At 41.0% G+C, this 22,269-nt stretch overlaps 3 protein-coding genes and 1 non-coding gene across 4 annotated transcripts; 2 read left to right on the top strand and 2 right to left on the bottom strand.

The window, feature by feature from the left end:
- The first annotated feature begins 1,048 nt into the window (after nucleotides 1–1,048).
- LOC143332926 (15-hydroxyprostaglandin dehydrogenase [NAD(+)]-like) lies at nucleotides 1,049–5,609 on the top strand. Its single transcript, XM_076750785.1, has 7 exons — nucleotides 1,049–1,177; nucleotides 2,000–2,123; nucleotides 2,882–2,988; nucleotides 3,190–3,286; nucleotides 4,290–4,366; nucleotides 4,611–4,768; nucleotides 4,941–5,609. Exons 1-7 carry the CDS (start codon nucleotides 1,085–1,087, stop codon nucleotides 5,056–5,058), a joined length of 774 nt encoding a protein of 257 aa, XP_076606900.1. The 5' UTR covers nucleotides 1,049–1,084; the 3' UTR covers nucleotides 5,059–5,609.
- Nucleotides 5,610–9,623: 4,014 nt separating this feature from the next.
- trnav-aac (transfer RNA valine (anticodon AAC)) lies at nucleotides 9,624–9,696 on the bottom strand. Its single transcript has one exon. It is a non-coding gene; the product is annotated as a tRNA-Val (tRNA).
- A 1,611-nt stretch (nucleotides 9,697–11,307) lies between these two features.
- timd4 (T cell immunoglobulin and mucin domain containing 4) lies at nucleotides 11,308–15,435 on the bottom strand. Its single transcript, XM_076749726.1, has 8 exons — nucleotides 15,340–15,435; nucleotides 14,259–14,437; nucleotides 13,786–13,948; nucleotides 13,573–13,650; nucleotides 13,299–13,378; nucleotides 12,807–12,918; nucleotides 12,569–12,602; nucleotides 11,308–12,431 (listed from the first exon to the last, which is right to left on the bottom strand). The coding sequence occupies exons 1-8, from the start codon at nucleotides 15,407–15,409 to the stop codon at nucleotides 12,347–12,349; spliced, it is 801 nt and encodes a 266-aa protein (XP_076605841.1). The 5' UTR covers nucleotides 15,410–15,435; the 3' UTR covers nucleotides 11,308–12,346.
- Nucleotides 15,436–20,093: 4,658 nt separating this feature from the next.
- LOC143333078 (uncharacterized) lies at nucleotides 20,094–22,066 on the top strand. Its single transcript, XM_076751010.1, has 4 exons — nucleotides 20,094–20,555; nucleotides 21,299–21,504; nucleotides 21,838–21,952; nucleotides 22,058–22,066. The coding sequence occupies exons 1-4, from the start codon at nucleotides 20,094–20,096 to the stop codon at nucleotides 22,064–22,066; spliced, it is 792 nt and encodes a 263-aa protein (XP_076607125.1).
- Nucleotides 22,067–22,269: the final 203 nt, after the last annotated feature.

Below are 22,269 nucleotides of genomic sequence, written 5' to 3'. Positions count from 1 at the left end.
AGGAATAACCCTGTTTGCTCACGCATGTAAACAGGTTATTCCGAATGTTTCAGAAACCGGAATATTGACTGCATGTAAACGTAGTCTGTGTGTACTACAGATGTACTTTTTGCTCATATTGCTGGTGGAGATTGTGGGTGAACTGACCTATGATGTATGATACATCTGGTACAGTAAGAGAAAATTTTCCCAGGTTCCAATGCTTCAGAGGGTAAAAAGAGCGGGAAAACCTGTATTGTGTGTGTGTGTGTGTGTGTGTGTGTGTGTGTGTGTGTGTGTGTGTGTGTTTGTGTGTCTGTCTGTCTGCCTGTCTGTCTCTCTGTCTGTCTGTCTGAAAAAGAGTGGGAAAACCTGTATAATGTGTGTGTGTGTGTGTGTTTGTGTGTGTGTGTGTGTGTGTGTGTGTGTTTGTGTGTGTGTTTGTGTGTGTGTGTGTGTGTGTGTGTGTGTGTTAGTGTGTGTGTGTCTGTCTGTCTGTCTGTCTGAAAAAGAGCAGGAAAGCTTGTATTGTCTGTGTGTGTGTGTGTTTGTGTGTGTGTGTGTGCGCGTGTGTGTGTGTGTGTGTGTGTGTGTGTGTGTGTGTGTGTTTGTGTGTGTGTGTGTGTGTGTGTGTGTGTGTGTGTGTGTGTGTGTGTTAGTGTGTGTGTCAGTCTGTCTGTCAGGCATTGTATGCATGCGGGTCAAATTGACCCGAACATCCTATGAAGGACATAAATGTGTAGGGGTCTTGTATCATGTGAAGTCAATTTTTTTTTTTCTTTCACATGTTCCTCACATAAAATAAGCCAAGGCCATGGAGTTTCAGGTCGAAATGTTGTATCTTTGTATCATTTTTCTTTTTGTAAAAATTTGAAACGGGTCAATTTGACCCGAACACCACATAAGGGTTAAATAAAAAAAAAAAAAGAAGTTGCACCTGAATGCAGCTTCACCTGTAAATTCCCCGCATGTATACACTCGTTTTGGCTCGTCCTCTCGGTGGGCGGTATCATATTAAAGCGCACCAACTTCTCTGGCTGTATTACTTTTCAATTTCCTGTAGCTTTAGGGCACTTCACAGCTTCCTCTCCTCTGAACAGCAGAAATGGCTTTAGACGGTAAAGTCGCAATAGTGACCGGAGCAGCGATGGGAATAGGGAAAGCCATGACTGAGATGCTCCTGCGAAACAGTGCCAAGGTAAAGTTTATCTCAGTTATGTCGACAAGCTTCGTGACTTTAAACTGCGTGTTCAGCCTGTGTATGTTTACTCGAGTACTGTGCCAAGTTGACCTTTGAAGTACTTGCAAGCTACTGAACTTTTTTTTTTTTTTTGTAGAATTTCCATTTTGTGTTGCTCTTTACCTCCACAAAACCTTTAGAGGAAAATACTGCGTTTTTAGACTACAATAGTCTATGTGATAGCTGTGCTGACCAGTTGTTATGCATATTATGTTTCAACATCCAAACTGCACTGTTCGGGGGGAAAAAGGTCATTTTGCTCTGGGATCCTTACATTTCTATTTTTCATAAAAAGTAATGTTGCAGAAATATTTCAACTTGGAAATCAAAGGATTTTCTAAAATGAAGTTTTCCCCAATCTAGTTCTGCAACGTGTTCTATTCTTTATTGTTTCAGGACACACATACTCACTTCTAGAAGTGTTTTTTAAACGAGCTGATTTGGTTTTTAAGAGGGTTGAATCAGTGTATGAACCTGAGCACACATTCATTATAAGGTATCTGAGACATAGTGTAATTCAGCAGATATGTTCTGACAGGGACACACCTTTTACACGTGAAGTTCTGTTTATTCGTCAGGAGGATTACTTCTCTGTGCAAACAGATCTATGTAAATATGTACATGTACAAGTATGATGGAAAATAAGCCTGATTATTTAATTCAGACTATATTAAAAAAAAACTGGAGGAGAGGTGAACTGAACAGACTTACTGCAGGGCTGCTGCATTAGACTGCATTAGGGAGGTGTACCTAATAATCTGAGCGTGTGTCTGTGTGCAGGTCGTCCTCCTGGATGTGAATGAAACCGCAGGGAAGAATTTAATGGAAGCCCTCGAGAAACAGTACGGACAAGAGAGAGCTCTGTTCCTGAGTTGTAATGTTGAATCAGAGGAGCAGCTCAAAGGTAACACACACACACACACACACACACACACACACACACACACAGCAGAAAACAGCTGGACTCGCATTTACTGATATAAACAAGCCTAAACACAGATGAAACTAATCATAACTGCCAAGCGTAATGTGATTTTGTTTTGCAACCTGAAGTTCCGGTCAGCAGATGTTCGTCAGATGCCAGGAAGCTCTCAAACTCAAGGACAATATGTCTTGAATTAAGACGATGGAATGGCATTTAATCCCAGGCGGAGAACTACACCCCAGATCAGTTTGACATGTACAGCTGTTAAATATTGTTTAAGTGTGAGAGAATCGTCTGCTGAGATTTACACACTCAGTTAAAGTGAAGGTCAAGGTTTGTTGTTGCAAGAGGCCACAAGACCACAACAGTTAGCTTTAAATAACCTGAACAGATATGAAGGGATCACAAGTCCTGGAGGGACAGACAAACATACTTACACAGTTAATAAATGTAATATCATGTCAGTGAGTCAGGGCTGCAACCACAGATTTATTTTCTGTTATTTTGTCTATAAAATGTCTGAAAATAGTGAAATTCAAATCGCAAGTTCTCACAGTCAGAAGTTCTGCAAATGTCTTGTTTTGTCCAGCAAACAGTCTGAACCCCAAAGATGTTCAGTTTACTGTCAGAAGAGTGTGAAGAACAGAAAAAAGCCACACTAAGTAGGTCTGAGTAGGCCGAGTACTTTGATAGAAAGAGCTCCATGACTACTGTTTTTTTTTTTTCCTTCGCTCAAGCTGCCTTTCAGAAAACCGCAGAAACATTTGGAGGAGTAGACATCCTGTGCAACAACGCCGGCATCCTGAATGAGGGTACATGGGAGAAAACTGTCTCCATAAACCTCGTAAGAAGCCGCAAACTACATCTGGTTGGGATTATACACACTCAGCCGCACCACACCCGCAAGGGAAATTACACCACAACGTGTTACACTTTCAGTGTTTCATGTTGCAACACAGCAAACAGAAACATTAAGATTTCTGTCTTTTCAGCAGTTAGATTGTGAAGAAACGATGTGGCAGCATTTAACAATCCTGTGTTGCAGGTGGGCACTATAAGAGGAACTTACCTGGCTCTGGAGCACATGAGCAAGCTGAGCGGAGGCCGGGGAGGGGTCATCGTCAACACGGCATCCCTGGCAGGTAAAGCCCAGAGTTTACTGCACAAAAGACAACAGCATTCTTTGGATTCCTTAAGAAAAAAAAAACTTTATGATTTCACATTTTTCTGTTGCATATTAACTAACAAAGACCGCAGCGATATGATCCAGATTTATAATGGTTTAATGTGTTTTATGGGTGGAGGAGAGCGTGGGTGGTGAATAATACATCAGGATGAGGGTCGAGGGATGAAGGGAAGGCAGCGTGTAGGGAGAGAGGGATGAAGGGTGGAGGGATGAAGGGTGAAGGGAAGGAGGGATGGGCGAGGGATGAAGGAATGAGGGGAAGAAAAGCGAGGGATGAAGGAATTGAGGGATGAAGGGATGAGGGTCGAGGAATGAAGGGATGAAGGGAAGGCAGGAAGAGGAGCGAGGGATGGAGGGATGAAGGAATGAGGGGAAGAGGAGCGAGGGATAAAGGAATGAGGGGTGAGGGATGAAGGGATGAAGAGATGAAGGAATGAGGGTCGAGGGATGAAGGTGTGAGAGATGAGAGAATGAAGGGAGAGGTCCGGGCCGTGGATGGATGGATTGATGGATGCAGTGTGACGATGGACCAGTGTGAGCTGCTTTCAAGTATTACTCAAGTGGTACTGAAGGACTATTTGAGTACACTTAAGTACACATGAAGGCGACACAGCTGTGCCATGTTGGTTCTCCGTCATTAGCTGCTGATCTGCACACTGCCAATAGCATAGATAAATGGCCTCAGGATTAGAAGAATAAACTTCTTTACTTAAGATATGGTGCAAAGAAGCCAACAGCCAATCCAATGCAGCTTAAAGTAATCCAAGTCAATAAAGCATTAATAATTTAATGTGGCGTTGATGATTTCTGTGTTTGCTTTTGGGGAATATCTTGGCACCTCCGCAAAGCAATGGTTAGATTTAAGTAGCACGTAAGAAAAAAAACAAACGGCACCAGGTGTCGACACTGTAGACAGGAAGTTTGTGCTAATACTGACTGGTCCGACTCGCATCCTGCAGGTGTTGGTCCTCTAATGAGCTGCCCTGTCTACACAGCCACAAAGCACGGAGTGGTCGGCTTCACTCGAGCCATGGCGGTAAGGATGAAGTCCGGACAGATGAAGATGTGTGAAACCAGAAACCGTGTACAGAGAAAGTGTTGAACGCACGTCGTAGGGGTGCAAAGTCCTGACATGGATCACAAGCTAGCTAACTTGTGCTAGTCCTTGTGAGTCATTATGGATCCATAATAATCCAGGAGTTAGACAGATACGCACAGCTTTTTCCTTTCATTGCTTGCATTATAAACTGTGCCTTGCGTGTATGTGTGTCTTTCACCAGGCTGCCTCCGTCGCATCAGGCTACGGTATACGAGTCAACGCCCTTTGCCCAACTTTCGTCCAAACTGAGCTTTTTTCCTCCATTTCAGCCAAACTGGGGCAATACTGCCAGCTGGCTGATGCAACCCTACAATTAGTAGAGAAGATTGGGATGACAACGTGAGTCTTAACCTGTCAAAAACCTACATTTAGTTCTGTGCCTCCGTTAAACCAACATTCAGTACATTGAGTCTAATTACAAAAATAATCCTATGAAAGTACACTACCTTGACCGTATATGATGCTGTTGGACATGCATATTGACTGAAGTCACTGTGCCGTTTTATTTCAGTGTAGACGAGGTAGCAGAGTCCCTCCTCGAGCTGCTGACAGATGAGACGAAGAACGGAGAGGCGCTGATGGTGTTCCAGCAAAAAAGACAATATGTGACTTTTCCTTCATTGGTTTAGTGGCTTTGTGCTTTGTGCTGAGTCATTTCAGCTAAAATACCTTCATGGGTAGTCAATGCAATGTGCATGGAAGGTCTAAGCTGTGAGGTTTTTGCATTTTCTGCTGCTTTTCATTCACTTCGCTATTAGTTTAATGCTAAATTATAACCGTTGCTTTCGCTAACTACAGTAAATATGAAGTGTGTCCTCAAACATTTCAATATGCAACAGATCACCAGATCAACACCTGTCTGAGCTGATCTGGAATATCTGAAATATCACTGTCACCTGTTTGCAAAGTGTAATTTTGTGTAATCATCATCGAGTGTCACTATTTAACAGTATTTTTTTGTGAAGGGTCAGTTACCCCAAAACATTTTTTCCATGGTTAGCCTGGTCATTAGTGGTCATCAGTGTTTTACGATGTAGAATGGCCCATTTTAGAATAATGTATGCATTTGATTTTATTGGATTCTGATTACTGATGCATTAATTGTTGTTTAATGGTCCAGGTTTGACTTACACCCTGCTGGGCAGCTTGTGAATTTCCCCCTGGGATCAATAAAGTCTTATCTTACCTCACAATAATCCATCGTATTTTACTTGGTTACATTTTGAATTATTCATCTGAATCTGCAAAGTAACCGATAACTAAAGATTTCTTACAAAATGTTGCCTTTTAGTGATATTCACGTTGTCACAGTCGTAAGAATTCTTGTCCAGTCTGAGTCCATGTGAGAGTATAAGTGTATCTGTACGTGTGCGTACACAGTAAATATCTGGAACAAGGGTTGTCCTGCACCAGGACAAACACATCAGCAGGATGGCAAACGTTTGGTGCCAGTGACGCTGAAAACACACTGATATTGAACCTGACGTAATGTGTCTTCACGTGCAGCCTCTGCAGGTGTAGCATTGGCACGACTCTAGTTTAACTACATTACATATTCATTTAATTTGCTGTCAGTTCCCAGTTTATTAGCTCCACTTAGCTAAAACTAATGCAGTCGAATCCAACAGTCCTGAAGCAACACCTACAGATATATAACCAGGTGTTGTTGAAGCAGTTTTAGAGAGGCGTCAGATGAACTGTACGATCGTTTTGGAGGATGTAGTTTGTCGTGCTGTTGAACTGTATTGCTTTAAACTGATGGGAGGATTTTATAATTCACCGCCTGCCTCTTCTTCTCTGGTGTTCATCCCAGTACACATGACTGAATATGAGCATCAGGCGTCGGTACACACTTACATCCCTTGCATTTTGAGGTTGTTGCTGAAAACAAACAGATGAACGTATGAAGTTTTCATGTGTTTATTAAAGTGTTGTCATGTCTGATAGTTTAAATGTCAGTTATTCATTTCATAAGCCATAAAAACCACGATAACAGATAATCACATCATTTAAATGTTTGATAATTAATTACATTATTTTTCAAAATGAATATGATCATTTTTAAAAAACAAATTTCTCTCTCTTTATGCACATTAAAGCACAGAGAAACACTACAGGATTCAGTCGGAGGGCTCGGTTCTGTATGACGGCTAGTAGTTTAATGCAGGAAATGTCATGTATTTTTTCCCATTAGATTTCACCATGAGGGCGTCCCGTTCTTCATCTCATCGGTCACCAACTCGAGGACGCACTCGGCGACCTGAGACACGCTGAAAGAGAACATACACTGATTTAGCAGGATAAGCATGTAAGCATCATCACACACAGTCATGGTAATGTGCTTTAACGTGTGAAACATAATGTGACTGAGCGAAACATCGTGTGTTCTTTTTATTTACTGTTACTGTACAGACATTGTGGGAGCAACAGGCCCACGCTGAGCCTTGAAAATTATAGCACTGTGCTCAGACATACAAGCCTCTTTAAACATGTCAGGGGTGCTTCCCTTCAGGTGACTGGGACTCTCGACAGACTGCAGAAGATTAAAACAATTTGCAATGTCCGCTCTTTCAACCAAAATATTTTTAAAAAATGCCATCAAAATGGGGTTTAATGTCATGAAATTATTAAGGATTCTAACTTTAACAAAAAAGAACAGACTCACTTTATGACCCCCATGGCATCTGACAGTTTTTGGGTTACATCAGCCAGGTGGGAAAATTGTCCCAATCTGTCTAAAATGTTGGAGAAGAGGTCAGTTTGGACAACGCCCGGGCAAACCATATTGAACCGTATACCATAACCTGAGGTGGCAGAGGCAGCCTAGTATGAGACACACGCACGCACACCATTAGGCTTCAGCTGCTCAGAGGCACAATGTAAATCACAGGCAGTAAAATGAAAAGTCAAGCTGTTATTTATCAATAAAGCTCCTTACCGCCATGGCTCGAGTGAAGCTGACCACGCAATATTTATACTGGGGAATTAAACGGCTTGATTTCGGCTGCCTTTAAATATTTCAATTCTAATGTAATCATAAACAAAAGAGTGAGGGAAATTCACAAACCTTAAAATGCTCTGTCTCTGTGTTTAGCGCTAGAGGAGATACAAAGAGAGGACTTGCTGGCGCACCTGCCAAGGATGATGCGTTGACGACGACTCCTCCCCGACCTCCGGTCAACTTGTTCATGTGCTCCAGAGCCAGAAAGGTTACCCTGATGAGAGCCACCTACATCATAGCCACCATTAAATAAGTAACAATAGTGAGTTAGCCTGCACGAGTGCACATGGGGAAATGTGAGGGCTGAGGAGTTCTTGCAGATAAGAAGGTGCTAACTGATGAAGAGTTTTGTAGTTAATAAGCAGACACTTATAGTCTGACCTGGATGAGGTCACAGTATAAACTCTAACGAGGTTTACGGAGAGAGTTTTCTCCCACTCTGCCTCATTCAAGATGCCGGCGTTATTGTACAGGATGTCTATTCCACCGAAGGTTTCTACAGTTTTTTGTAAGGCAGCTCGAAAGAAGACAAAGACACAGTTATTAGTTATTAAGTTTTCATTTGGCACAAACAGGTCCATATCTGCAGCTTTCTGTCACGCTGCTCATTCTGCTTTGAAACAACTTGAGTTTAACAGCACGACACACTGTAGTTTTTGTTTATAAATGTAAGGACATTAAGACTTGAAAGTCTCATGCCATTGGATGAACTAAAACTTTAAATTTAAGACCTCTTAAGAGATTAGATTAATCTCTGTTCTATTCCTTCTGCTGCGCTCAGGTCTGACTTAAAAAAGAGATCTTGACGTCAACGAGATTTCCTGATTAAATAAATAATAATAATAACAAAATATGAAACTACAATTAATTAAAAATATAGAGTTTATATGTGCATTACCGTGTGTGTTTCTAGGTCTAAAAATAAAAACTTGAAATGAGACTTTGTGTTCCGAGTGTGTGCTGTGTGTGTGTTTGTGTGTGTGTTACCTTTGATCTGTTCCTCTGACTCAACATCACAGACAAGGAACAAAGTTCTGTCCTGTCTGTACTGTCTGTCAAAGGCTTCCTTCAAACTTTTCCCTGCAGTTTCATTCACATCCAGGAGCACAACCTGTTCAGGTGAAGGTGCATCAGAGAGCAAGGCAGGACATAGACTTGCATGGCTGAGTCTGCATCCATTAACTTTTGCCGCTGGACTTTGCTTCCACACAGTTCCAAATGGATGCAGAGCTGTAGAAACTTTACTATTTAAAAAAACATTACTCTAATGCATATCTAAGCCACGATAAACTGTCAGACATACAGCCTGTAATGCTTTAAAAGGACATGAGGCAAAACACAAAAGGATGAACTAATAAAGAATTTACAATTAAATGCAACTGTGAATCAAACAGTGGCTCATTCTTAAATAACTCTGCTTTACCCTGGTTTTCAATTCTACACGTTCATTACAAAACTGTAACGCTGCGACGATGCACAATAAACAAACATAAATGTGCATAAATGAGGGTAAACTTTACCTTGGCACCGTTTTGTAGGAATATTTCTGCCACTGCCTTTCCTATCCCATGCGCTGCTCCAGTCACCACTGCGATTTTACCACTTAATGACATTTCAGCTGTTTAATAAAAAGAGACAAGGTGGTCAACTCTAGGATCACTGTAGGAAATACTAAAATGTCACTGGCTAAAATTTGATGGCAGGGGGACAGATACAAGTTAAACATCAACAGATTCCTTCTGTGGTGACATCAGAAGTCTAGAGAAATTATACAGTAAGTTTCTTTCACGTGCATTAACTGTCTACATCCCATTCTTAACTGTCCAAAACTGGTTCTGTCTAAGCAAATAGACAGAACCAGTCTACCACTGTATTATATATATCATGTATTTTATTTTGTTTTATGTATCTTAAATTTTATTTCTATGTTTTAACTTCTGCATTATTTTATATCATGTGTCTTAGATTTTCTTTTTCTCATTTACTTTCATTGCCAAAAATTGCTTCATTGTAACTGTTTTGCATATGACACATAAACAACTTAGAATTATGTGTATTTGCCATCTCATAACTTCAGTGTATTTGCTGCCACTTGACAAATGAATATAGGAACACCGCGGTCTTGTTGGCTATGATACTTAATTTGTTACTGCATTACATAATTTTTTACCATCTAAAAAAAAATGAAAACTATGTTTCCGCCCGGTTTCGAACCGGGGACCTTTCGCGTGTTAGGCGAACGTGATAACCACTACACTACGGAAACGCCTGGGTATCAGATAAACAATAACCCTTTTTAAATGAAGGGACTCGTATATGCACTGTCGTTCTGGCAACGTTCTTTCATAAAACATATCTTTACCGTTTTAGCTTTCACCGTCGGACAAGGTGACAATAACCACCAGATTAACAATGTGGAATTATCAACACACATCCGGTTTGGACGACTAGCCTTCAAATTAAAAGCGCAAAACAAAGGGTTTTAGTGTTCACTTCCCCTGACGGTGAGACAAACTTTTTAAAATTGATCTATTTATTTGTCTTTTAAAATTTGTTAGTTGCGATAGTGTCGTGGTTACCACGTTTTAATTGAACACTGCAGGACTTTCTCCTCCATCACCTCCAGTCGGTCAATTGGGTGTGGAAAAAGGCAGCCTTGAATGAGTGTCATCCAATTGAAAGATGGGGCGAGATTCACCACTGTCTAAACTACATTATTGTATAAAGGATATTACTTCATGGGCTCGGACACACTCCATAAAACCTTTGTTGGGAAACACAGTTCCTTTCTAAATGACAGCACTATGTTTTCACTTACATTTTACATAGCACCCCTGCTGTTTTGGATTTAGGGTAAAGCGGTAAAGGCTAGAAAACAGACTTCTGCTGTAGTTAGCTAATGAACATTAGCTAGTCAAATTGTACAGCTCGGCTAGCAAACATTAGCTTAACCACCAACAAACTGAGCTACAACCTGGCATAACTATTTAAAAAAGTCTGTCAATAAACGACTAACAAGCATTAATTCACTGACGTCCCACTGACCTTTGAAAAGTTTGACGACAGAACCGTGAAGAAGGACGGAACGTGTATAACCGAAAAATTATTTTTTTTTTTACCGATGTCTTTCACTCAAACGTGACAGCGGGGTCAATTTACTTTTGTCAAAAAGTGAGAAACAGCGCCACCAATCCTAATTGTGGCCAAAAATATATTACATCCGTAGTGACAACAACTGCCAGAGTACATGAATGGGAAAGCGGGTGCAGCTTTGCTCCCCGAGCAAAAGTCGCCGGTTCGAAACCGAGCAGAAGCATAGGCTGTTTCAAACTGACACAACACATGATACATCACACAGGATTAACACCAAAATGCTTTACATTAACAGTAATATTTACATAGCATTATATTGAAGATGAGTTAGCTTACTCAGATGTGAAAGCAAAATGACTGCAGTAATGCCATTAGTCTGCAGCTGAGACAGAGGTGAAATGTTTTCTTTATCCATAAGATGGCGTTCCAGGGTTACTCCAGGGCCACATGCTTCTTTTAGGGTAAAACCACATGAGCGGGGTTATGCTACTGCTTCTACTAGTACTACTAATACTACCACGGCTACTACTGCTATCACTCAAAGTATATATCAACATGAATTCAAATTCTGACATGGACAACGAAGACAACACGAGTTAGTTAATTATCAGTTTTTTCAGTTGCTCAAAGCCATTTTGGGCTTTATCAGTTAAGAACAATCTAGAAATTCTTACAAAAATGATAAATATACACTAGCCTCTTGGATGAGAGGTGTAAACCTTTCTCAACTTTTTACAACCAAGTAGCTTCCTTGATTCCTCCCCTGGATTCACACACAGACGTCTGCATTTTGATTGATTTTTATTCAGCTTGTTTTGACAAAGTTCAGGCAGGTTACAACCACAAGAAACACCAATAAAACACAAAGTACAACAGCAGCAGCAGCAGCAGTAGCAGCAGCATCCCGCCCAGAAAACATCTCAACACACAACAGTTGCATGCAGAATTAAGTCAGTGTGAGAAATACAGGGGGTCTCAGGGCTTATAGACACCTCATCAATACCTTTGGGGGGCAGGGGTCTCAAACTAATCTGTTTATTTTATTTTTCCAAAGAAATGGAAACCAGCAAACTCTGCAGTTCTGCTCTTCTTCTACACATTTATGTCTTGCGTTCTTTGCTGTATTTATCCAGTAGGAAAAGGGTCGTGAATAGTCCTTAAATCTGGAAACCGGAATAATAAACATGAGGTTTGGAGATCTGCTGCTGATCTACAAGTGATTTCAGTGTAAAAACTGAGAATCTTTCAGAACAGCACAGTCAGTTAACAGTCAAATCCCAGTGTCGTGTTGAAAGATTTAAATAGATGATGAAGGTATACAGCTGTGGTTTGGAGAGGTGTCCACTGGCCATGTTGCAGACAGGACAGAATTTATTGAATAGTGAATTTATTCACAGATAATTGTAACATGTTGGTTGTCATGCAGAGCAATGCAGCTGTGCAGCAGGCTTGCAAATTTGGAAACGTGCAGGACTCCGGACAGAAGATGATTTTAACATTTTTTTTCCTGCATATAGAATGAAAATTGTGTTGTTAACATGTGGCTGATTTTACTGTACAAGTACTGCCCACGACACGGGACCCCCGATTGCCATCTTTTTATTTCGCACACTGAATAAAATGTACTGTAAACCAGCACCCACTCGGCCAAACACATGTAGCTTCATATAAGAATGTGTGTGTGTGTGCGTGTGTGTGTGTGTGTGTGTGTGTGTGTGTGTGTGTGTGTGTGTGTGTGTGTGTGCGTGTTTGATTTATTTAATCTAATTTAAATGCTGTAAGGAAAACCAGTTTATTTGTGGTCCAGGTGTGAATGAGGCTCTCTAGTCCAGAGTGTAGATGTTCTCCTGCACTGGTCTTCTCATCCGGATCTCATAGATGATGTGAGGAGGTTCCTCAGAGGAGAAACTGGAGCAGAAAAGAAAAGTCAACAGACACCCATCAAACTACAGGTCTGATAGATTCTTACAACATATTGTACAGGTGAGTTTAGCATTTAATAACTTTACAGAGAGAATTTGAGAAACAGTCTGTGTTGAACTCACCAGCCGGTCTTTAAGGCTCTTCTGTATATTCCACCTGGAGAAAGAGATAAAGTTTGACTTAGAAACAAACGAAGTCTAAAGCGTGTCAGCTTTAAAAAAAAAAATCATATTTCATTTGCAAACTTAACAAACAATAACAAATATTCTGGTTTTTATTTTCTCCATATCACGTGACCTGGAAACCATGACCATGAAACTCTGGTATGGAGACACCGAAGGATAAAAAGAGAAAACGTACGTTTGAAGGCCAGAAAGAGAAAAACTGCCCCCAAGATCAGCAACACGCTAAGGGAGAGCGAGAGGATGGGAACATTGATCTGAAGGGAGAGAGCAGGTAGAGAGTCCTCCACCTGACACAGAGAGAGAGAGGTTTGAATTTAAAGCTAGTAACATCAAAATGTTATTAATACCAAACTCTATATGTGATACTGCTTGTGGTGGGTGTTTATAATGATGATGATTATGTTTATTCAGACTGTTTCTGTCTGTAGGGGTGGTAATTTTTACATTACCTGCTCTGGCCAGTAAGATACGATATGATGCAATACGATACGATACGATACGATACGATAAGATACGATAGGATACAATATGATACAATACAATACGATATGATATGATTGACACTGAAGAAAATAAGATGATTTTCACGCAAGTTCTGAAGCTTCTTTTTCTATGATTTCCAAGCATATTATGTGTATGTGCTGACTCATGGTTCATGGTTACTCACAGTGATGGTGTCGGAGCGCAGAAGAGTGGAGTTCTTCATCAGCAGATCCAGCTGAGATGACAGCAGGGATTTCCAGTTTACTACACAGAGACAGACACACAGAACTCCAATAAACCAGTTAACAGTACCGGTTGATAACCCGCTTTATAATACCAGTTATTACCCCTGTGAGGCTGAACTTGGTCCAGGCCTTTTATCACACATTTAAGTTTTCATTTGTATCAGTGAGTCATGTGACCTGTCTGATCAACCAGCGGGTGGATCTTCTTCTCACCTGTGGACGTCCACGGCTCAGTGAGTCGACTGGCTGTCGCTGTCATGGTTGTTGTTGGAGGAGTTCTGGTGACCAGACCTGAGAAGGACAAAACAGATGGAACTTAAGTCAGATTAACAACAGTGACAACATGTTCCAATGTTCCAAATTTGACCTGAAGGGTAATCGTGAAAATGTCTTTGATTGTGCATGTGATGCTAAAGTGTTGCTCACCTTTGACCACCCTCAGGTTCATGATCACCTTCTTGTCGTTGAAGATCCCGTCGATGTCCACCCTGCAGCAGTACGGCCCGCTGTCCGTCCGCCTCACATTCAGGATGTCCAGGTCCATCTGTCCATCCAGCACGTCTCCCGTCAGCCGGTACCTGTCTGCCACCTGCAGCACCAGAGTCAGGGATAGATCATCGTCACTTTGATTTGAAGGCAGAATCATTTTATTTATTGGTTCAGTTCATTTCAGTAAGGAGTTAAACCAAGAGGCTGTTTTTCATCTGTACTTCTGGACTGATGTTAAGTTACTGAGATCATTTATAGGCATACAGAACAATAGTAAATCAGAATATTAATGTTAGTAAAAGACATCACACAGGACACCTTCATGGATGCGTCACACTGGGTACGAAGAATGAGGCCCTGACCTGCACTTTGCCCTCATGTTGTCCAAGTGTTTTGTGACTTAACCTGACCTTGGAGATGACGCCGTTCTCGTCCGTCTGCACCAGGATGTTGTTGCACCAGAAGGTCCCGCAGCCACGGCCCCAACAGACCCGACTCAGACCGAAACGCTTCACTGAGTACTGACAGGACAGGGAGGCCACGCCCCCCTCCGGCACTTTAAAACAGGAAACAGACGAAAAGTGTCCACCTGCGACACAGAGACATGCAGACACACCTGAAACACCTCCACTGCTGTACTTTGGGCTAACATCCATTCAGGGGTGGGTACACTGTGGCTTATACACCCCCACACCTCTTATTCCTCCCTGCCAGTAACTACATGAGCTATGTGTTTAGCATGAAAGCAAACAGTTTCCATCTTCACAGGTCAAAACACAACAGGAGACACAACAGTCATCTCAGAATCAGAATCAGAATCAGATTCGTGCACATACAAGGAATATGACTCCAGTGTAAACGTTGCACTCAATGTAGTTGCACAGGAAAAAAGGACATGCAGCTCGACAAGGACAAAAAGAGAGAAAAAAAAGGCTGAACAATCATTTTTCATGTGCAAAAAATATAAAATAAACAATACATGGTATTAAAATTTACAGTGTGCAGTATCAAGTAACTAACTACAGTGACCGCAGTACTGCACTGAGATACTTGTACTTCACTCCACTTGCTGCTTTGTCAGTCTACTCCACCACACCTCAGAGGGAAGTATTTTCCTTTTTACTCCATTACATTTATCTGAGAGCTAAAGTTACTCATTGCTTTGCAAATTCAAATTTTTACACACGAAACACACAAAGAGTTTTAAAAATATTATATTGTTATAAATGAAACCACCCCAAAGTTTGCAGGATACAAGCACAGCTGATGATAATTAGTAGACATTTTTCTGCACTGAGTACTTTTGATACGTTAAATACATTTTCCTGATTATACTTTTACTGAAGCAACATTGTCAATGCAGGACTTTTAGTATTTTTACAGTGTGGTATTAGTTCTTTTACTCTAGCAACGGATCTGAATACTTCCTCCAGCATTGTTGTGTTGTGATGTCAGCAGTTTGTGTCGTGATGTCAGCAGTTTATGTCTCACCTGACAGGACGAAGAGGACGATGATGAAGGTCTGAGGCGTTCCACAGCAGCGAGGCGAGACGGCGGCCATCCTGTGACTCTGTGTGTGTGTGTGTTTGTGTGTGTGTGTTTGTGTGTGTGTGTGTGTGTGTGTGTGTGTGTGTGTGTGTGTGTGTGTGTGTGTTCATTGTCCAGTTCGATGAACACAGTGTGACTCTGTGACGGAGCTGGGAGGGGGGACACAGTGTGTTACTGTGTCTGCTTGTGTGGTATTATGTGTGTGTGACGTGGTGATGAAGCCTTCATTGAATGCACTAGGGACAGTTTGTAAAATATGATGCTTTACTCAGCGCAGATGTTTGAGCATTTTAGTCTTTCGCTGAATATTCAGTCTTATTTTGTTTTTCAAAGTAATTAAAACTGCCGTGAGAATATTTGTGTTTCCTAAAATAAATCCTAATTCAGCAAACTGTCTTTTTCTTTCTCGTTTCAAGTCACAGAAATATCTCTGTGGGGCATTTTTTCAACAAGTTGATTTAAATTAAAACTAAAAAACAACGATACTGAAATATGTCTTCAGCTCTCTAATGTAGGAATGTTGGACGGTGGCGAAACACGGTGGTGTCACCTACTAATTAAATAATCTGGTAGTTCAGATATTTAGTCTCACAGTCAGGAATAAACAGGCTGCAAAGCAGTGGACTGAAACAGAAACCCGAGTCAAGGTTCGAGTGTTAGATGCTGTGCAAGGAGAAAGGGAAAGGTGCATGCAGGTGTTGTAAAAACAGGAAGTTATTTAATGGAGTTTTGCAGTGACACACAGCTCATGGAGCACATAGAGACTGATCAAAATTCTCATAACCCAGTCATGACACAGACATGAAACACATATTTTAAGATTTTAACTTCCTGAGGACATCATTATATCTGATGCATGTGCAGATTAAACGTCCATAAATCCAATTAAAAACCACAGAAAAAGGACACTTCACACTTTTCTTCAGTATCAAAGTAATCCAGTGATAGTTGATTTTACATCCACTCAAACAGCTAATTTAGCATAGATAAAGTGTATTTGACTACGATTTGACTAGATTTAAACAAGAGGAGGCCAAAAAAACCTGGGTCGATCTTATCTTTGAGGGTGTGTCGGACACTAAAAACCACATCACAGGTGAATTTTTACATGTATATAATTAATTCATCTTGATACAATACACACATTTTTAATGTGGTTATTCTGAAAAGGGAAGTGTCCAATACAGCTTTAACTTTGAGATCCTGATCAGTGGAAACTGGACATGTTGACCTGGGAATGAAATGTTTCCTAATTCACAGCATTATTACTTTACAGGCTACTTCAATAAACCTTAAATTAATCCATGAAACACTTAAACATGAATTTCAAAGCAAAGTCGAGGCTTCACTTTAGTCTATTAAAGTTTAGGGGGACTTGAGTGTATCTGTGTCCTGATTAAGGTAAAGAAAAACCGGAATAAAACTGTCTTAAAAGCTTGAACGGACCAGGATGAACGCAGTGTAGAAGGAAACACTGAGGACAAAAGGCCTTTGTCTCCGTAACGCACACTCACACACTGACGCTGTCAGTGTGGAGACGTCGCAGAAACACAAAGGACTCGTTCTTCACATCAAATATTTCTTTCTTTCCTTCACTTTGTCTGTTTCTCCCAAAATCTGAAAGGCTTTTAATTTGAAAGAATAAAATAACTGAACCAAAACATGTCATGGACAAACTTTGAACTGAATTCCCACATGGGCACCATAGTTACTTGTGGTGATTGTGAGGTGGAAATTACACACATTTAACAAGATTAAGATTTTTTATGACTCTTCAGCGGAGCATGAATATTGGTGAATGTGTTAATGTGGATGAATTTGTCATGAAACTGAAAAAACGTCCACAGAAACATTTCATCTGTTCACATATTACTGACACTGATGTGCATAAAATCAAAAGACAATATTGATCCACGGCACTGATATCAATATTTGATATTTGATATTTGATCACATCAGTGGAGCAAAAGTTTCAATCTTTGTATACAAGGTCACCACAGCTGTTAGATAAATGCAGTGGAGTAGAAGTAGAAGGTAGCATAGTCTGTAAACATAGTACAAGTACATCAAACTGTACTTTCCACCACTGCTGTCACACAGTTTGTGTGAATGATTGAAGACAAATTGATGATGGTTTCAGGACAAACCATCAGTAATGCTCCAAACTGAATTTGTCTGAACATGTTGATTTCCTCCAGAGTCTGAAATCAGTCTGATACTGTTGCTGCCACCTGCTGGTCCTCACTGGAACATTACATTCACTCTGTGTAATGAATAAGAAGTGACCCTGTTAACATGTGGCCGAGGAAATATTCAGATCTTTTACTTCAGTAAAAGTACGAAAACCACACAGCAAATGTACTCCAAGAAAAAGTCCTGTATTTAAATGTTATATCAGTAACTGTATGTAAGTATAGGCAGGAAGTGTACGTAATGTAGAAAAAATAAAAATACGCAAAGCAGAAAAATGTCGTTTAATGAACGTGATATATAACTGTAGGATACTTTTAATCTTAACAAGTTGTCAGGCATACAAAAAACCACAAGTTAAAACTTTGGTATGTTCATAGATTTCATTCACAACACGCTGCAAAAAGTGAAACAGGAATATTAAAGCAAAACAACCTCAAAATCCTGAAGGATTATAGTACATGAAGTATTTCTACATTGTGATACTAATTGATCTTTTGAGTGTTTTGTCCAGCAGGCTCACGCTGATGATTAATTTAATTCTTTCCTTTCGGTCTACAGTTTCAAACAACCGGATTTCATAAGACAGCTAAGTTTACAGTTTAGTCCAACAGCCTTCCAGCAAATTCATGTTTGAGTTTTCCATTTTGGTTTTCCCAGTTGTTCCCAGTTCATTCTGGCAGCAAAACTGGGGCAAAACCTATAAAGTAATGTAAAGTATATAATTTACCCTTTTAAAAGCATTTTTTCTTGTTTAAAATCATTTTTATACACTCAGTCTGATTAGGTCTACCTAGATAAAACCCATCCAGTCGAATGTTGTTTGTGTTGATTCAATGGCAGGATCGGACAAAAACAGTTTGTTTCAGGCAAAAGCCAAAACTCTGCTAACTCTCTCTCCACATACTTTGGGTGTTGGTCCTGTTCACCTCAGGTGCACCAAACATCTGCTGCACAAACACAATCTTTACCAAACGATATTCACCTCCTTGTTGGCAGTTCCCGTTGTCATGATAGGCTTTGCATAAAGATAACACTGGTTTTGTGATTTCAGCTCATCCATGCAAACTGACTTTGAAACACAATGCGGTGTTGTCATTACTGTCACGTATAATTTGCGGCAGGACGCCATTAAAGAAATTAAGCTTTTCATCAGACATGTTTCCATCTATTGTCAAGAGAATTCTAATCGTATCAAATTGTCTGGTGAGGCTCAAAGGAGAGTTTTCCTCAGTGTTTTTGTCAACAGTAAGATGGTTCTAACATCAAATATCAAATCTAACATCAGGAAGTTGACATCAGTTTCGATGAACACTGGTAGAGTGTGGGAATATTCATTAATCCCGAGGTGGGCACTGAGCAAGGTTTGAGAGGGCCTTTGACTGACCGACACCCTCTAGAGGACTGATGAGCCTCTCCTTTTACTGGACAGTTTGACACGAAATGGCCAAACTGGCTGCAGTAGACGGGCAGCAATTCTCCTGAACTTGACTGTCTCTCTGCTGTTGACAACCTGGCACTGGCAGGTTGCACGAGCTCCGGAGTGTCTGGAGGGAGGGAAGAAGTTTTTCATCCGTCTTGGAGATTATGTGTCTGAGAAACATGACATCTGTTTTGGGGTTGCACAAAGCAGCTCCCTCGGTCCATTACTGTTCTCATTATACATGCTACCACCGGGTGACGTCATTAGAGAACACGATGCATGTTTCCACAGTTACACAGATGATACGCAACTGCACATCTGTGCTGAACCAAATGATGCTGCAGCTATAGACTCCATTACAAACTGTCTCTTGGCAATAAATAAATGGAATGAAATTAAACAAGGACAAAATTGAAATCCTACTAGTCGACTCTAAAACAAAGAGAGGTATTTTAATACAAAATTTATTTAATAATCTGGGGAAATTAACTCCCTGGATTACATCTGAGGTTATAAATCATGGTGTCATCCTATAGACTCAGATCTTAGCTTCAAGTCCCACATCATCATGACTAAAACCTCATTTTTTCACCTTAGAAACATAGCTAAAGTACGGCCATTTCTTTTTATGTCCACTCTGTCTTTTTTATGTAAAGAACCCACTTGGTGCATGTGATTTTTTCTTCTAAAGCACTTTGAGCTGCAACTCCTGTATGAAAGGCGCTATGCAAATAAGGATTGTTATTATTATTATTCATTTGCAGCCAATGGCACAAAGTGTGAATCAGTGAGGCAATTCTGAGATAAGGCTGGAGAGAGACACATGAACCAAAATTTGGACGCATTGTACAGAGATTCCATCTCTGTACAATAGTATGCAAAATATACCACGGGGTAGTTTCACAAAGGTTCCCATTTGGTCAGTTTTACTCAGGACAATGCTGCATCTCCTGGGTGTGGTTTATTTTTTACATACCTGTCGAGACGAGAAGTCACTTCTCTCAAAATCGGAGGACAGTCAAGACTTTTATTTCACTATTTTAATTTATTAATTGATTACTTTTAAACCACTCACCACCTGAACATGAAAAGACAGTTAAACAGGAGAGGATATCTCGAACATGTTTTTGAAGGTCTGCACTTGAAGCTGAATGATTTGCAAGAGAAAGCACAGGATTTGGAAAACCAATACCTCTTCAAATACAACATCCCATCTTATCCCCGACCAGAAATCCATGTGTCTCATCTGAAACACGACACAGACCGAGCTGGATTACGTGGCATCAAGTTTGATCATGGCTTTAAGAACCCATTCAATGGCTCTCTGCTGTGGTGGAGTTTGGTTGTGGGACCTGATGAGATAAAGTCAGCTGAGAAGAGGCTCGTGGAGACGACCTACCCAGACCGGACGGAGGAGCAGGTCCAGTCTCAGCAGAGCTTCCTGTGGAAGTTTGCCACCTCCCAAGCCTTCAGTAAGACCTCCAGACTTGGCTCGTACCGCTTCACCTTCCCTGTGGAGGAGCTGCTGAGGGCTTACAGCGACCAGGTACTGAGGGTCAGGTTCTGCTCAATCAGAATTAGTCTGAACGAAGTGGTGTGAGACATCAAATCAAAAGAAATCAAAGGGGTTTATAGCTGGAAGGTGGGGTGAGGGTGGAGACACGTTATCATTTAGTATAACTATTTCTATTGTCTGACAGTCTCTTCTGGAAAACTTTCATAGTGTTGACCTCAGATGTTCACACGAAAAGTGACAAAAACAACATGTGAAGAAAAAAAAAAACCTCAGAAACATTGAACATGATTAATAGTAGTAGCAGTTGCAGTGGATATAAGGCAGGGCCATGGTAGGACACATAACTATAATCCACAATCCAGGTTCAACCACTATCCACGGGAACCTCGCAAGACGAAAAGGCACAAAAAACTCCTGAGAAGAAGCTGAGTTTGTAACATGCCTTGGTAGGACATGAAAGTGTGCAGATGGAGAGGGAGAGAAGAACAGGGGAGCTTGGTGTATCATTGGAGGTCCCACGGCAGTCTGATCCCATAGCAGCATAAATGGGAGCTGGTCCAAGGCAAGCCTGAGCCAGCCCTAACTGTAAGCTTTATCAAAAAGGAAAGTTTTAAGCCTATTCTCAAAAGCACAGACAGTGTCTGCCTGCTGGACAACGACTGGAAGATGGTTCCACAGGACAGGAGCTTGATAGCTAAATGCTCTGGCTCCCAATCTGCTTTTGGAGACTTCAGAGCAGAATCTCTCATTAAATTTTTTTTTATTGTCTACAGTTTTGCTCCGGCGCTCAGCCCGTCATGCGGGTGCTCAAGACCATCCTCTACAAACAGGAAGTGGTGTATGCTGTGCTGGTCCACAGCCCAGCCAGTCAGGGTCTGTTCTCAGGCCGTCCTCTCCTGCCTGATGACCCAAACTCTGTCTGTACTTACAAAGATGGCTGCTTCACCTGGAAGTCAGAGGCCATGTGTGGGACACACAGGTAAGAGCTAGAAACAACGAAACTTTCTGAGGAAAATGTAAACAGACCAGGTCCTACTGAGAATCTACAGTCTGAAGCTGTTTAAATGTCTGCACACGTTGAGTTGTGGAACATTTCACAGACATGTGAACTAACCACAGACACTCTGATGTTTAACCGTAACACCTAGGGTTCATGGGACATGGTGTTTCTTGTCATAACAATCTAAACATATGAAACAAGCCACACCACTGGCTGCCTTGTTATTTATTAGTGTTGTTATGAGTAGAAACAGTCACAGCTGAAATGAGTGAAAGAGTTAAAATCTTTTGTTTGTCTCTGTTTGTTTGTCAGATATACTTTGGTCCTGAGACCCGATGAGAAGCTGATGGAAGCAGAGAAGGTGACGTCCCGCCATGAGTCTTATGTTTGGGATAATGTCGCCATCGCCCTGCACGTGGACAAACAGGTACCTTCACTGCTCTTCTTCTCACTCTTTACACAGAGTCCCATCCACTTCTGAGTCTTTGTAGAGGACTGAAAATGACACTCGGTTTTTCTTTCTGTGTCTCAGGATAGATGAGTAGGGATGTTCCAGACGGATCTGCAGATTCAGGCTTTCATGACGGATCAGATCCTCAGACTCAGATAGATTTCACCAGCCAGATTGTTTTCATTTCAGCACCTTTTCTCAGGTGAACCATGTCTTTAAAGTGTTGCTGTTTGGTGAAAAGTACATCTGGACTTCAATATCTTATTCCTGCTGAAAAAGAAAACAGAGCCCAT

Source organism: Chaetodon auriga, chromosome 15 (assembly GCF_051107435.1).
Source record: "Chaetodon auriga isolate fChaAug3 chromosome 15, fChaAug3.hap1, whole genome shotgun sequence".
Lineage (NCBI taxonomy): Eukaryota > Metazoa > Chordata > Actinopteri > Chaetodontiformes > Chaetodontidae > Chaetodon > Chaetodon auriga.
The sequence above is the reverse complement of the archived record's forward strand: the minus strand, read 5'-3'. Positions and strand labels throughout refer to the sequence as shown.